General features: G+C 52.0%; 1 protein-coding gene across 1 annotated transcript in view; it reads right to left on the bottom strand.

Annotated features, from left to right (window-relative positions):
- LOC129345915 (vascular cell adhesion protein 1-like) overlaps window positions 1-11,845 on the bottom strand; it is a 31,083-nt gene extending 19,238 nt beyond the window's left edge. The window contains exon 1 of the mRNA XM_055003150.1: window positions 11,735-11,845. Within this exon, the coding sequence (XP_054859125.1) occupies window positions 11,735-11,792 (58 nt within the window). The 5' untranslated portion in view covers window positions 11,793-11,845. The remainder of the gene's footprint in view (window positions 1-11,734) is intronic.
- Between the last annotated feature and the right edge of the window lie 1,058 nt (window positions 11,846-12,903).

The raw sequence follows: 12,903 nt of genomic DNA on the forward strand, positions 1-12,903 counted from the left end.
AATCCTGCTTTGCCTTGCAAATGCAAGGTGCAAGCATTGCATTGCACTTTGCATTTGCAAAGCAGCAGAGATTCCCGCCAAAACTAACAGGTAGGGGAGGGGGAGCAGGAGGAGGGTGGCTCTTGGAGTGTGGGTGGGGAAAGGCAGGGGACTGGGGACTTTAGGAGTCACCAATCCCACTGCTGCATTCTCATGCCAGCCAATAGATTTAAATCTTTGGCTGAGGCTGCAGCAGGGGATTTAAATTTGGAGCAAGACTGTCTGGAACACTTCTGTTGCTGCTGCTGCTGAGCTGTGACCGAGAGAGGAGAAGAAGAGAGACTGCACCTGGAGCCTGGAGGACATCTGCCTGGAGGATCAACTGTGCTGGACATCCTGAGAGGACACCTGGTAGGCCTTTTTAAAATTTTTGTAAATTTTTTTGATGCTGGGCAATGTGCTGCTGTGGCCTGCCTCTGCAAAAAGGTGTTGCAGTTTATTCTTGGCATGGCCTGGGGGACAGGTTGGGCAGACAATGTTTGATGGTGGGGTGGGGGTTTCAGCATTGGTTGTTGTGCTTGCCTTCTTTAAGCTTGATCCACTGTTTTAAGATTAAAACAAGAGTGTGCCAGCTTTGGGCCTACACAGGCCAGAAGCCTTTCTTCTGGCTGGCTCTCACAGTTGTGCTTCACAATCTGGAATGGTGTGGCTTGCTTTTCTGTGTCTGGTCCCCTGCTTGCAAGGATTCCCAACAGGCTCCGTCCTGATCAACTGTGCCAGCCTGTGGGCCACACACAGGTATGGCCTGGGGGACAGGTTGGGCAGACAATGTTTGATGGTGGGGGGGGGGGGGTTCAGCATTGGTTGTTGTGCTTGCCTTCTTTAAGCTTGATCCACTGTTTTAAGATTAAAACAAGAGTGTGCCAGCTTTGGGCCTACACAGGCCAGAAGCCTTTCTTCTGGCTGGCTCTCACAGTTGTGCTTCACAATCTGGAATGGTGTGGCTTGCCTTTCTGTGTCTGGTCCCCTGCTTGCAAGGATTCCCAACAGGCTCCGTCCTGATCAACTGTGCCAGCCTGTGGGCCACACACAGGTATGCTGCTTTGGCCAAGGTAACCCTTTTTGGTTGCTGGCCTGGCACTCACAGTTGTGCTTCACAATCTGGAATGGTGTGGCTTGCTTTTCTGTGTCTGGTCCCCTGCTTGCAAGGATTCCCAACAGGCTCCGTCCTGATCAACTGTGCCAGCCTGTGGGCCACACACAGGTATGGCCTGGGGGACAGGTTGGGCAGACAATGTTTGATGGTGGGGGGGGGGGGGGGGTTCAGCATTGGTTGTTGTGCTTGCCTTCTTTAAGCTTGATCCACTGTTTTAAGATTAAAACAAGAGTGTGCCAGCTTTGGGCCTACACAGGCCAGAAGCCTTTCTTCTGGCTGGCTCTCACAGTTGTGCTTCACGATCTGGAATGGTGTGGCTTGCCTTTCTGTGTCTGGTCCCCTGCTTGCAAGGATTCCCAACAGGCTCCGTCCTGATCAACTGTGCCAGCCTGTGGGCCACACACAGGTATGGCCTGGGGGACAGGTTGGGCAGACAATGTTTGATGGTGGGGGGGGGGGGGTTCAGCATTGGTTGTTGTGCTTGCCTTCTTTAAGCTTGATCCACTGTTTTAAGATTAAAAAAAGATTGTGCCAGCTTTGGGCCTACACAGGCCAGAAGCCTTTCTTCTGGCTGGCTCTCACAGTTGTGCTTCACAATCTGGAATGGTGTGGCTTGCTTTTCTGTGTCTGGTCCCCTGCTTGCAAGGATTCCCAACAGGCTCCGTCCTGATCAACTGTGCCAGCCTGTGGGCCACACACAGGTATGCTGCTTTGGCCAAGGTAACCCTTTTTGGTTGCTGGCCTGGCACTCACAGTTGTGCTTCACAATCTGGAATGGTGTGGCTTGCTTTTCTGTGTCTGGTCCCCTGCTTGCAAGGATTCCCAACAGGCTCCGTCCTGATCAACTGTGCCAGCCTTCGGCCCACACACAGGCCTGCTGCTCCGGCTTTGGTAACCCTTCCCGTTTGCTGGCCTGGCACTCACTGTTTTGCTTCACATTCAGGTTGTTTATCGTTGGTGGACCTCTTCTGGACTGGACTGCACTTGGTGGACATCGGCCTGCAGATCTCTGCGTGGAGGATCAACATTGCTGGACATCTGCACTGGTGGACTGGTAGGGTTGTTGTTAAATTTGGTTTTTGAGCTTATGTCTGCTGCTGTGCCTACCTGCGAGCATATGCTTTGGCTCTGTCTTTATGGCTTGGGCCGGGGGGGGGGGCATTTTCTGGTTGGGCAAGAGGATATTGTTTGGGGGTTAGGGGGGCCAGCATTGATCGCAGTGCCTGCTTTCTTTCATGTTTCATTTTTCAAGTTTGAGTGTGGGGTGGGCATGAACTGCTGTTTCACAGGACTAAAAAATGAGTGTGCCAGCTTCTGGCCTGCACAGGCCAGAAGCTCTGCTGGGTGGATGTGTTTTGTTTTGCTGCTGGTTGGCCCTAGCCTTTAAGGGGGGGGGGCTGACTTGGCTTGTGCAACGGGGCCTTGAATTTTGGGGTTGCGTGTGCGGCGTGTGGTGTTGACTCTGCTAACATTTCCAATTTTCTTGACAGCATCGTGGAGGAGAGGAGGACCAGCTGCAAGACCGCCTGAACATCGCTGGACTGCAGGACTGGTGTTACTGTGAGCGAGTCCGGGTTCACATTTGGGTGGCCTTGGGGGTGGGTTCTTGCTAGCTTGGGAGGGGGGAGGCTCATCTTCAAAACACCACATCCACACCCCACACCGACATACCACAGATACATCGGTCCCGCTAAATAGTGTCTCTTAGGTAGGTAGGCCAGTTGGTAGGTGATCAGTGGATAATTGCCCTCAACATAATTATTAGGGAAACCGAGCCTAGTTTTTTTTAAAAAACTAAATAGGGACTCAGCAGGGAAAGCATTAGTGAGTGAGTGTTAGGTTTGAATTCCATATATATATATATATATATAAAAATTTGTAATAGCTGTCAATAGGCTTCCCATTAGTGCCCCCATAACTAGGGTTCCACCGCCCATCTCTGGCACCCGTGGTGGTGCCAGGCCGGCCCGGGCATACTAGTGTGTGAGTGTTTAAGGCTTTGTCACCTGTTATTGGGGTTTAGGGCCAGCTCAATTCCAGAGGAATTCAGCTGATTGGCAGGCTCAGGTTCCCTGACATAAATAGGGTTGCTTAAAAAGGCACTTGATTGTTCATCTCCAAGTCACAGAGCCACTAGAAGCACAGATTTAGAGCAGGTTAGTTAGGTCTTGAAAACAAAGTTGACCTTTGTTTTCTAAATCTTTTCTGATTAGTTAGGGTTGAATTTGGGAGGGGAAAGTATGTCGGAGAGGAAAGCAGAGAGGGGCCCCGGGGGAAAGGCTAGGGAGAAATCTAGAGGGGAGGAGGGGAGGGGGAGGGGGACTGCTGCGGCAGCCCCTCCATCTGAGCGGAGGAGGCCCTCCCCTGCGCTGCTGCCGTTCACCAGCCTGGCTTCTGGTGACAGGAAGAGGGTTCGCAAGACTCTCTTTCCTGAGGCAGCTGCTGGAGGGCCACCCCCAACCCGGGTGCGTGAGGCAGGGGCTGGCACTGGGCAGGGGCCTGCTGCTGAGGCTCCTCCTCCTCCAGTGGTTGCGAGCCAGCTGCTGGAGGAGGGGCAGCATGTGGTGTCTCCTGGGATGGGCGCGGAGCACATGACTTTCCCTGCGCTCCCGCTCACCCCAGGAACCCGGAGGATGTTGGAGGAACTGCCCGTGAGACCCCCCCTGGGGCGGTCCACCCCAGTTTCCTCTGAGGCCAGCAGCAGGCCTCTCGCGGCTGTGCAGGAGGAGAGGACGCGGGAGGAAGAGGCAGAGACTGTGGTGGAAGAGCCCACATCTCTGCCCCTTCAGCCTCGTCCATCCCCACCTGCCCGGCCGAGAGTGGGACACGGTGTGTCCGGCCAGAGCACCTCACAGGAGGTGCCGCAGGGTGGTCCCGAAAGCGCTTCTCCTGGGAAGCGTGGGATGCCCTTTTCCTCCGAAATCTGGAAGCACTTCCAGGCAACGGAGGATCCCCGAGCAGCCCTGTGCCTGCATTGTAGGCAGCGCGTCAGCCGTGGCAAAGATGTGTGGCATCTCTCCACGTCTGGGATGAGGTACCATATGAAGAGGCACCACCAGGCGGTGCTTCTTCGGGAGGAGGGTTCGAGTGGCGCCGCACGGCCGCCAGCTAGCCAGAAGGAGGCAGGCTCCTCTGGTGCTCTCCCCCCAAGGGTACCTGCAGGAAAGGGACGCCAAGCCTCTCTCCCGGAGATGCTTGGTATGCAGGGCGCTAGTGTGCCCAGAGAGGGGATCCGGAGGGCGAGCAGGCGCATCACGCGCCACATCGTCAACATGATAGCAGTGGATGGGCAACCGTATTCCGTAGTTGAAGACTTCGGCTTCTCAGGGCTGCTCCAAGATTGCTTTCCCTGGTACGCCGTCCCTGCTCGCACGTCGTTGAGCAGATCGGTGGTGCCCTCGTTTTACAGGGCTGCCAGGGATCATGTGAAGGCACAGCTGTCCCGGGTTGCCGGGAGAACTGTGCACTTCACATCGGACATCTGGACCTGCCCAAGTGTGCAGCAAGCGTACCTCTCGCTTACTGCTCACTGGTGGGAACCCGAGTCGGTTCTGGGTGGGGGCCGGGGGGAGGTGCCTAGCACAGCTAGACAGGGAAGGATGCGAGACCGCCAGGCCGGCTACTGCAAGGCCTTGCTTCACGCCGAGGTGCTCGACGTGTCCCACACGGCGGAGAACATCGCTGCCACCTTAAGGAGACAGTTGGACGAGTGGATAGGCCAGGGACCCGCCACCGTGGGATGCATGGTGACGGACGGTGGCAAGAACATGAGGGCAGCGGCGCATCTAGTGAGCCGAGAGAGCGTCTACTGTGCCGCTCACAAGCTTCACCTAGTGGTGAGAGATGCGCTGGGGTTGGGCTCCTCGAAGGAACCCGTGGATACCCGGACCCGTGAACTCCAGTTACTTGTCCAGAAATGTCGGAGGCTCACGGGTCACTTCTCGCGCAGCGTGAAGGCCACGCACGAACTGCGCCAGACACAGGTCAGGACAGGTGTGCCAGAGCACGCTCTGATCACTGACGTCAGCACTCGCTGGAACTCCACCTGCGCCATGCTTGAGCGCTTGGTGGAGCAGCAGGCCGCACTCCACGCGTGGCTCTCCGAGCACCGCGGTGCGAGTCAGGTGGGTGAGTTCAACCGGGAGGATTGGCTCACCATCACCCAGACAGTGGAGGTCCTGAAGCCCTTCAAGGACTTCACTGTGGCGGTCTCGTCAGACACGGCGACCCTCGGTCTGGTCATTCCCCTGGTGCACACGCTCCAGAGGAATCTGGCCACCCTTGCAGACCGGGTCGCGCCCCGTGCTGACCTTGTTCCAGCGGTGCGCGCATTAGTGAGAAGGCTGCAGCAGGGCATAGCTGCCAGGCTAACTCCTCTCACTAAGGAAGAGTCATACATGTTGGCGACCATGTGTGACCCGCGCATAAAGGGCACTTTCGCCGAGCGGGACGGGAACCTCACCCAAGCCAGAGACGGGCTCTGCTCTTGGGTGAGGCGCAGGCAGGCCAAGAGGGGACGCCTGTCGACAGGGGGGACGCAAGAGGGGCCCTGCCGTGCGGGTCCCTCTGACGCCCCCTCTGCGCAGGCCCCCCCCGAGGCCACCACCAGAGTGCCGATGGAGATGGAGATGCTCCGGTGGGCCCTCGTCCCCTCTGGGGTCGTGAGGACCGTGAGAGAGGATCCGGCGGAGGCGATGGTCAGGGACTACCTCGCGGAGCCCTGCGAGTCGCTCTCCACCGATCCGCTCAGCTACTGGGCCAGGAAGGAGTCGGTCTGGCCGGACCTCTCCCTCGAGGCGCAGCGGCTGCTCTCATGCCCTCCGACGAGCGTGGAGAGCGAGCGCGTCTTTTCACATGCGGGCGACATTGTCGGCCCACATCGCACTCGCCTTCTCCCATGGAGAGTCGAGCAGTTGACCTTCCTGAAGGTCAACTCTCGCCTCTTCGATTTCTCAGGACTGGACTTCCAGAGTGACTGAGGTGAGCCCAACTTGTGGCCTGCATCCTCTATGAGTCCAATCCTTTGGAATCGCGCTCTCCCCTGTATAAAACCCTGTATATACAGTTAAAACCGGCCAGTAGAGGGAGGGTGGTTAGGAACCAGTGGCAAAGGGAAAACACCCAGCAATTTGAAAGCCCCCCCCCCCAGGGTATTCAAAACATCTCCCATCACTGAGACATACCCTGTGGGACCAAATTTATTATGAGAAATAATGCCCCAGAAACATGGATTGCTACTGGAGGGAGAAACAGGTTAGATAGGGATTGCTTAGGTGTTTTTATCAGATGAACTCCTTGTAAAAAAAAATTGTAGAAGAATTGTTGTACTGTTTTTTGAAAGTTGATGTTCCGTTCATGTAAAAAAAAGGAAAAAAAACCAAAAAAAAATGTTGTGATTATGTTTTTTAAAAGTTGATTGAATGTTCATGAAAAAAAAAAAACCCAAAAAAATGTTGTGATTATGTTTTTTAAAAGTTGATGTTCTGTTCATGTAAAAAAAAGGAAAAAAAACCAAAAAAAAATGTTGTGATTATGTTTTTTAAAAGTTGATTGAATGTTCATGTTTAAAAAAAAAAAAATTTGATGTTAATGTTGGGTTTGCATGGTTGGGGGATGCGGGTAGAGTGGTGGATGGGCACCGGCCAATGATGATCTCTCACAGATGTTCCCAGGTAAATTCTGAGGCTGGTGTGGGGGTGGGGGGAGACCTCTGCAGAACTGCTCCAGAAATACCATTGTCCAGTGCCTTGGAAGTGCCCAGTTCAGCTTTGTGTGTCTGAACTGAAAGCACAGCCACAGGAAATGACATAGGTTCTGCTGGACCCTGTTGCAGTGGTTCCCCCACCCATTTAGTCATGTTATGGAGGGAGAGTTGTATTAGGCTGGTAGTTATGATCATCTTCTGTTTCCATGCCCTGTTGTGCCCGCTCACTATGTAACCTGCTGTAATGTTCAAAACTTTACTGTTTGTCCATTTCAAAAGAAAAATTGTGTTTAAGATTCTCTGATGTGTAGTTAATTGTGTTGTGTTGTGCTATGAGGGACAATAAGTGTAATATGTTGTGATTTGTTGACCACTTGTAATTTGAAAATGAGAAAATAAAGGTTTTTTAAACTTAATGATTGTGTGTCTGTGTTCCCTTCTTTGATGGGAGGTTGGTTCCCAGCATAGGGAACAATGGGGCAGGCTGGCCAGCCTGTTCCTGGGGTACTGGGTGTGGGGCAGCTGAGGGTGGTTTTGGTTCTGAGAGGGGCTGAGTGGAGGATTTGGGTCTGTGTGTGGCAGCTGGGGTGGGGGAACTGGGTTTGTGTGGGGCTGTAAGGAGTGGACTATGGGGGATGAGAGCACTGGTTGTCCCTTGTGCCCAAGTAGGCCCCTGCTACTGTCCTGGTGTGGGCTTCCATGCCTCTATCAGTTGCTGGCCCTCCTTTGCCATCTTTTTCTGAAATTTTCCTAGGGCTGCCAAACTCCTGGTTGGGCTTGAGTTCAGGTTAGAGAGAGTAGTTCCCTACAGAGAAACTGGCTGCTTCCAAGGGCAATCTCTTTAGAGGGCAAATGCGGACCATGGATTCTGGGGGAGATCCCTACTCAGATTTTCCTTTCCACAAGTCCCACCCCCAAATTGCCAGTAACTTCCAAGGCCAGAGTTTGCCACCCCAGAGAGATCCCGTTCCTACCCTCTTAGCCTTGGCATGAAAGTTGTAGCCCCCATGGAACGCTTCCAGGTTCCTGATTCCAAGCCCAATGACACCAATGTAAGACAATCCAGACCTCCATCAAAAATGGATTTTAAGTAGCAGTGGGATTGGGCTGCATTTCAGTCATTCACATATCTGGTTGTGTTCCCAAACATTTAGCTTATGTTTTTTTAAATCAGCGTATGGCACTTAAGGACACTTTTAAATGGTTCTAAAAACATATTTTTATTATGAAGTATTTAATGTGGCATTGATCAAGGGCAGGCCTTTTGGCCAAATGAGCAGTATCAGTACAGTAAAATTTAGACAAAGCTCATAGGAGGAAAAAGCATTCACACTGTGAAGTGGGAAGAAAGTTTCAATTTACATGTACCATGGACTCCGAAAAAGACATGTAAGTGGCATCCAGACCAAATCAGGCCTGCTTTCTCCCTTGAAGATATCAATTGATGATAGTGCTTATGTCACATCATGAGAAGACAAGGTTCACTAGAAAAGACAATAATGCTAAGAAAAATTGAAGGCAGTAGGGAAAAGAAGAATACCCTAGATGTGGTAGATTGACTTCGGTTTGCAATACATGGACAAGGTTTTTGGGATACTGTGGAGCTCAATATAATTCTAAAGTACACCACAAGTGATTTGAATGCATAAAACATACAGACACATACACATAAAATGTATATACCCCCTCCCCACCAAATTAAAGGTTTATCTTATGCCCCGGTTTTCTCCCCCATGGGAACCTAGAGTGGTTTACACATTGCTGTTCTCCCTTGATTTGTTTCACCCTCATCACAACCAGGCTAACAATAGACAGCTGCTCCATGCCTCACATTGGAGTGACTCCACCGATGGCCTTCTTAGTTGTTGGAGGGGGTGGAGGGGGGGGAGGAAGGAAACAACGCACTCCTGCCCACTCTATCTGGGGCCTAGGTGACCAAATTGCTTGGCCTTGGCAAGGAGCCAGTGGTGGGGCGGCACTGGTTCTGGGGCCCCGTCCAGAACATTTGTCCAGGGCCCCAAAATCACGTAGACTGCCTCTGGAAAACACAACACAATTGTTTACTTAGGCTGAGCCAAGAACATCCATCAAGCCTACAAGGCACAGAATCAGAGTCTGCCAGATTCTAGACCAACTCTCTAGCCATTGCACTACAGTGGATATCTAAAAATTGTTCATACCCCCACCAGCAACTTGAACATTTTTCTCCAAAAGGCACAACTTGGCTGGGTCTCAAAAAGGACTATGATGCATGGGCCTGTCAATGCATACTGGTACTAAGGCTCTGGCCGGGGGGAGGGGGGCATTGTGCCAATGCCACCCTGGCTTTGGAAGGGGACAGTAAAATAGAAGAAATAATCTAGCTTCAGTGCCTCCCCCCCTTCTCTGTCTCTCTCTCTCTCTATAATGTGAGTGAAAACATTACTATACCATCACTGAAGCCTACAGGATACTTAGGGTCTGTTCACACACGCATGATCATTTAATGGCAATGCTCTGGCATGATGATGTCTGTTCTAGGAGGTGATGTGATCATCACACAAGGCTGGGGAGCACGCACAATTCACAGCAGGCAGATTTGGGCCACAAGGGATCCTGCTTTGGCCTGTAGGGCCCAAATCAGCCCACTGCAAAGCACAGGCATACTCTCAGGGCAGCCAGATGACATCAGTGACATCACGGCAGCAGCCCCTGGAGCGTACCTTGAAGGCTCATTCACTGACTTTCCCCCTTCGGGGTGATAGGTGAGAGTGGGGGATCCCCCACCAAGGGGAAACGGATCCCTAATTGTGTCTGAGGTTGTGGAAATCAAATGGGTCATTACCTCCATATTGCTTCTGTCTTTGAGGGACTTACATGCACATTATATTTAACTCCAGATTTCTTGATTGTCAAGGAATGCATGTGGTGGGGGGTGGGGGGAAGGGTGGGAGAAGGGCACCTGAGGGTGAGGGTGGCATTTGGCATGCAAAATGCCACCCCTGGCAAGACAAGCCTCTCCCAGCTGTCAGTGGTAGAGATGAGAGCAGAGCACCCACTTGGGGAGGCCATGAAATGGCCCCCCCAAGTGGGAGCAGGCTGAGCCTTGGTGGGGGGATGGGAGGAAGGGTGGGAGAAGGGCCCCAGAGGGTTGGGGGGGGGATTTTGTTGCTGTGGTTCCCCCCCATTAAGTCATGTTATGGAGGGAGAGTTGTATTAGGCTGGTAGTTATTATGATCATCTTCTGTTTCCATGCCCTGTTGTGCCCGCTCACTATGTGACCTGTTGTAATGTTCAAAACTTTACTGTTTGTCCATTTCAAAAGAAAAATTGTGTTTAAGATTCTCTGATGTGTAGTTAATTGTGTTGTGTTGTGCTATGAGGGACAATAAGTGTAATATGTTGTGATTTGTTGACCACTTGTAATTTGAAAATGAGAAAATAAAGGTTTTTTAAACTTAATGATTGTGTGTCTGTGTTCCCTTCTTTGATGGGAGGTTGGTTCCCAGCATAGGGAACAATGGGGCAGGCTGGCCAGCCTTCTCTGCGGGTGGTGGGGGGGTCAGGGGGGTGGTTGTCTGTGTGCCAGGGCAGGTGCTCTTTCCCAGGGACGATTTGGCACTGCCACCATTGTGGCACCCCTTGTCTGTGCAGAACTGCCCTGGGAAAGAGAGTTTAGGGGTTCCCAAAAGGGGAGGGCAGGCCAGCCTGTTCCTGGGGTTATGGTGGGTGTGGGGCAGGTGGGGGTGGATTTGGGTCTGTGAGGGGCTACTGGGGGGATTTGGGTCTGTGTGTGGCAGCTGGGGTGGGGGAACTGGGTTTGTGTGGGGCTGTGAGGGGTGGACTTTAGGGGCTGAGAGCACCTACTTGGGGAGGCCATGAAATGGCCCCCCCAAGTGGGAGCAGGCTGAGCCTTGGTGGGGGGTGGGAGGAGGGGTGGGAGAAGGGCCCCAGAGGGTTGGGGGGCATTTTGCATGCAAAATGCCACCCCTGGCAACACAAGCCTCCCCCAGCTGTCAGTGGTAGAGATTAGAGCACCTACTTGGGGAGGCCATGAAATGGCCCCCCCAAGTGGGAGCAGGCTGAGCCTTGGTGGGGGGTGGGAGGAGGGGTGGTAGAAGGGCCCCTGAGGGCTGGGGGGCATTTTGCATGCAAAATGCCACCCCTGGCAAAGGAAGCCTGCCTCTTCATTTTTTCCCCATAGGAAATAATGAAGAGAGATCAGCAGCAGCATGCTAACAATATGCTGCTCCTTTGCTTTCTTATGGGGAGGATGGGGGGACCTGCTTTGGGGGGCCATAACATGGCCCCCCAAAGTCCAATCTGTCTGAAACTTGGGTAGTTGTTAGAGAAGGGTTAGAAGAAGGTCCCCACCAATTTTGGGCTTATTTGGTGGGAAAATGCCTCCTCCAGGCGTCCTGAAAGACGGAGGCATTTTCCCAGCAAAAAAACCCGAAAGAATCCCGAAAGAATGCCGAAATAATGCCGAATCCCGAATCCCGAAAGAGATTCTTGTTTCGGCTTTCGGCTAATGACGGTAGAGAATCTTGTTTCGGGTAATCCCGAAACAAGAAAGCCGAAAGTTTTTTCCTTGCACACCCCTAGTTGTGAGCAGAGCTTGGACTGCAGTACTGCAGCGTACCACTCTGCGCCACGGGGCCGGGGGTACTCTACGGCATTATAGCTTGCTGAGTTCCATCCTCTCCCCAAGCTCCAGCCCCAAACCTCCAGGAATTTCCCAATCTAGAGTTGGCAAACCTAATGCAAACCCAGCCTCCCCACCCCGCGCCCCACCACCTCATGACACTCCACAACCCACACTTCAGTTCCTAAGTTGGGTTCTTAGATTAAACCACCTTCCAAGTTCTGTCAATTTTAAACAACCTGCAAATAAATCCTGAGTTTTTAGGACTCACCTGTGGGCAACCAGAAGCAGAGGAGAACTGCCACCTTCTGCTGGAGGGCAAATATCATCTTATCCAGAAAGTGCGGATCCTTTGGAAAGATGAAACTGGACGGCTGGCTAAAGGGGAGCCAGAAAGCTGTCAAATGTGAAAGCTTTCAAGTAACAGCTTCCTTCCTGCGGTGCTCCCACCCTCCTGACTCAACCTCACCCATTGGTGGAGTGTTCACAAGCCTCAGAACAAGCCGGCTTCCTTTCCCCGTTAAAAGTCACACAAAGGAAAAGAACGACCTTTATGTTCACTAGAAACCCTGAGCATCATAATGCCTGGCGAAATTCCCCTCCTGTGCAACTGCTAAAAATGCAAGAGTCGTGACAGGCACCATGGCCGTCGTCACACGGGCTTTTATTTAGCGCTAAAATGGCGCTATTTCCCAGCAAACACCCACCTTATTCCAACACTGTAGCGATTTTCTCTCTTCTGCTTTGTGCTTGATAGTCGCGCTATTTTGTGCCTCAGTGTGAATGCCTCACATCGATGTATTTCGCCTCACAACGTCCTATGCCCTCCCTTCAATCCCAGAATCCATTTCTTCCTGCGACTCCCCTTTTTTTTATTTTATTATGTCTTTATAACGCCATAACGACATAACACAATGCAAACTTTCTGCTGAAGTAAAAATGACTCAATCGCCATGGCAGAGTCTTCAGCGATGGGGATCACGTCAGACAGGAAGTTTTCTGCGGGCAAAGGGCTATTTATATAATTTCGAAGTTGGAAAAACAAAAGGGTCGTAATGTTTTGCTCTAACGGAATGTTTATATGCTGTTATTCCGTTATAGCGGAATTAAACGCCAGAATAATAAAAAAAAGGGGGAGGAGCTGCTTCTGCGTGGTTAGAGAGAACAGAACAGAGTGCTTCGGTGTGGACAGCTGGTGGCGCGAAGAGCCGTTAGGTGACCCAAAGAAACGTTACTGTGCCGATAACAGGTAGGACGCTGTATGCTGTAAATTTAACGGAAGAGATGCCCGTGTGACGACGGCCCATGTCTAGCAAACCGAACAAAATAAGCATGTTAATTAAGGATTCAAGAAACCCACACCTGTTGATGTACACATTAGCAAATAAAATCAAAATGCTCTTTTACGTTGGGAAAATATTGCTATGAGTTTGACTGTTG

This window comes from Eublepharis macularius, chromosome 19, assembly GCF_028583425.1.
Source record: "Eublepharis macularius isolate TG4126 chromosome 19, MPM_Emac_v1.0, whole genome shotgun sequence".
In the NCBI taxonomy this organism is placed as follows: domain Eukaryota; kingdom Metazoa; phylum Chordata; class Lepidosauria; order Squamata; family Eublepharidae; genus Eublepharis; species Eublepharis macularius.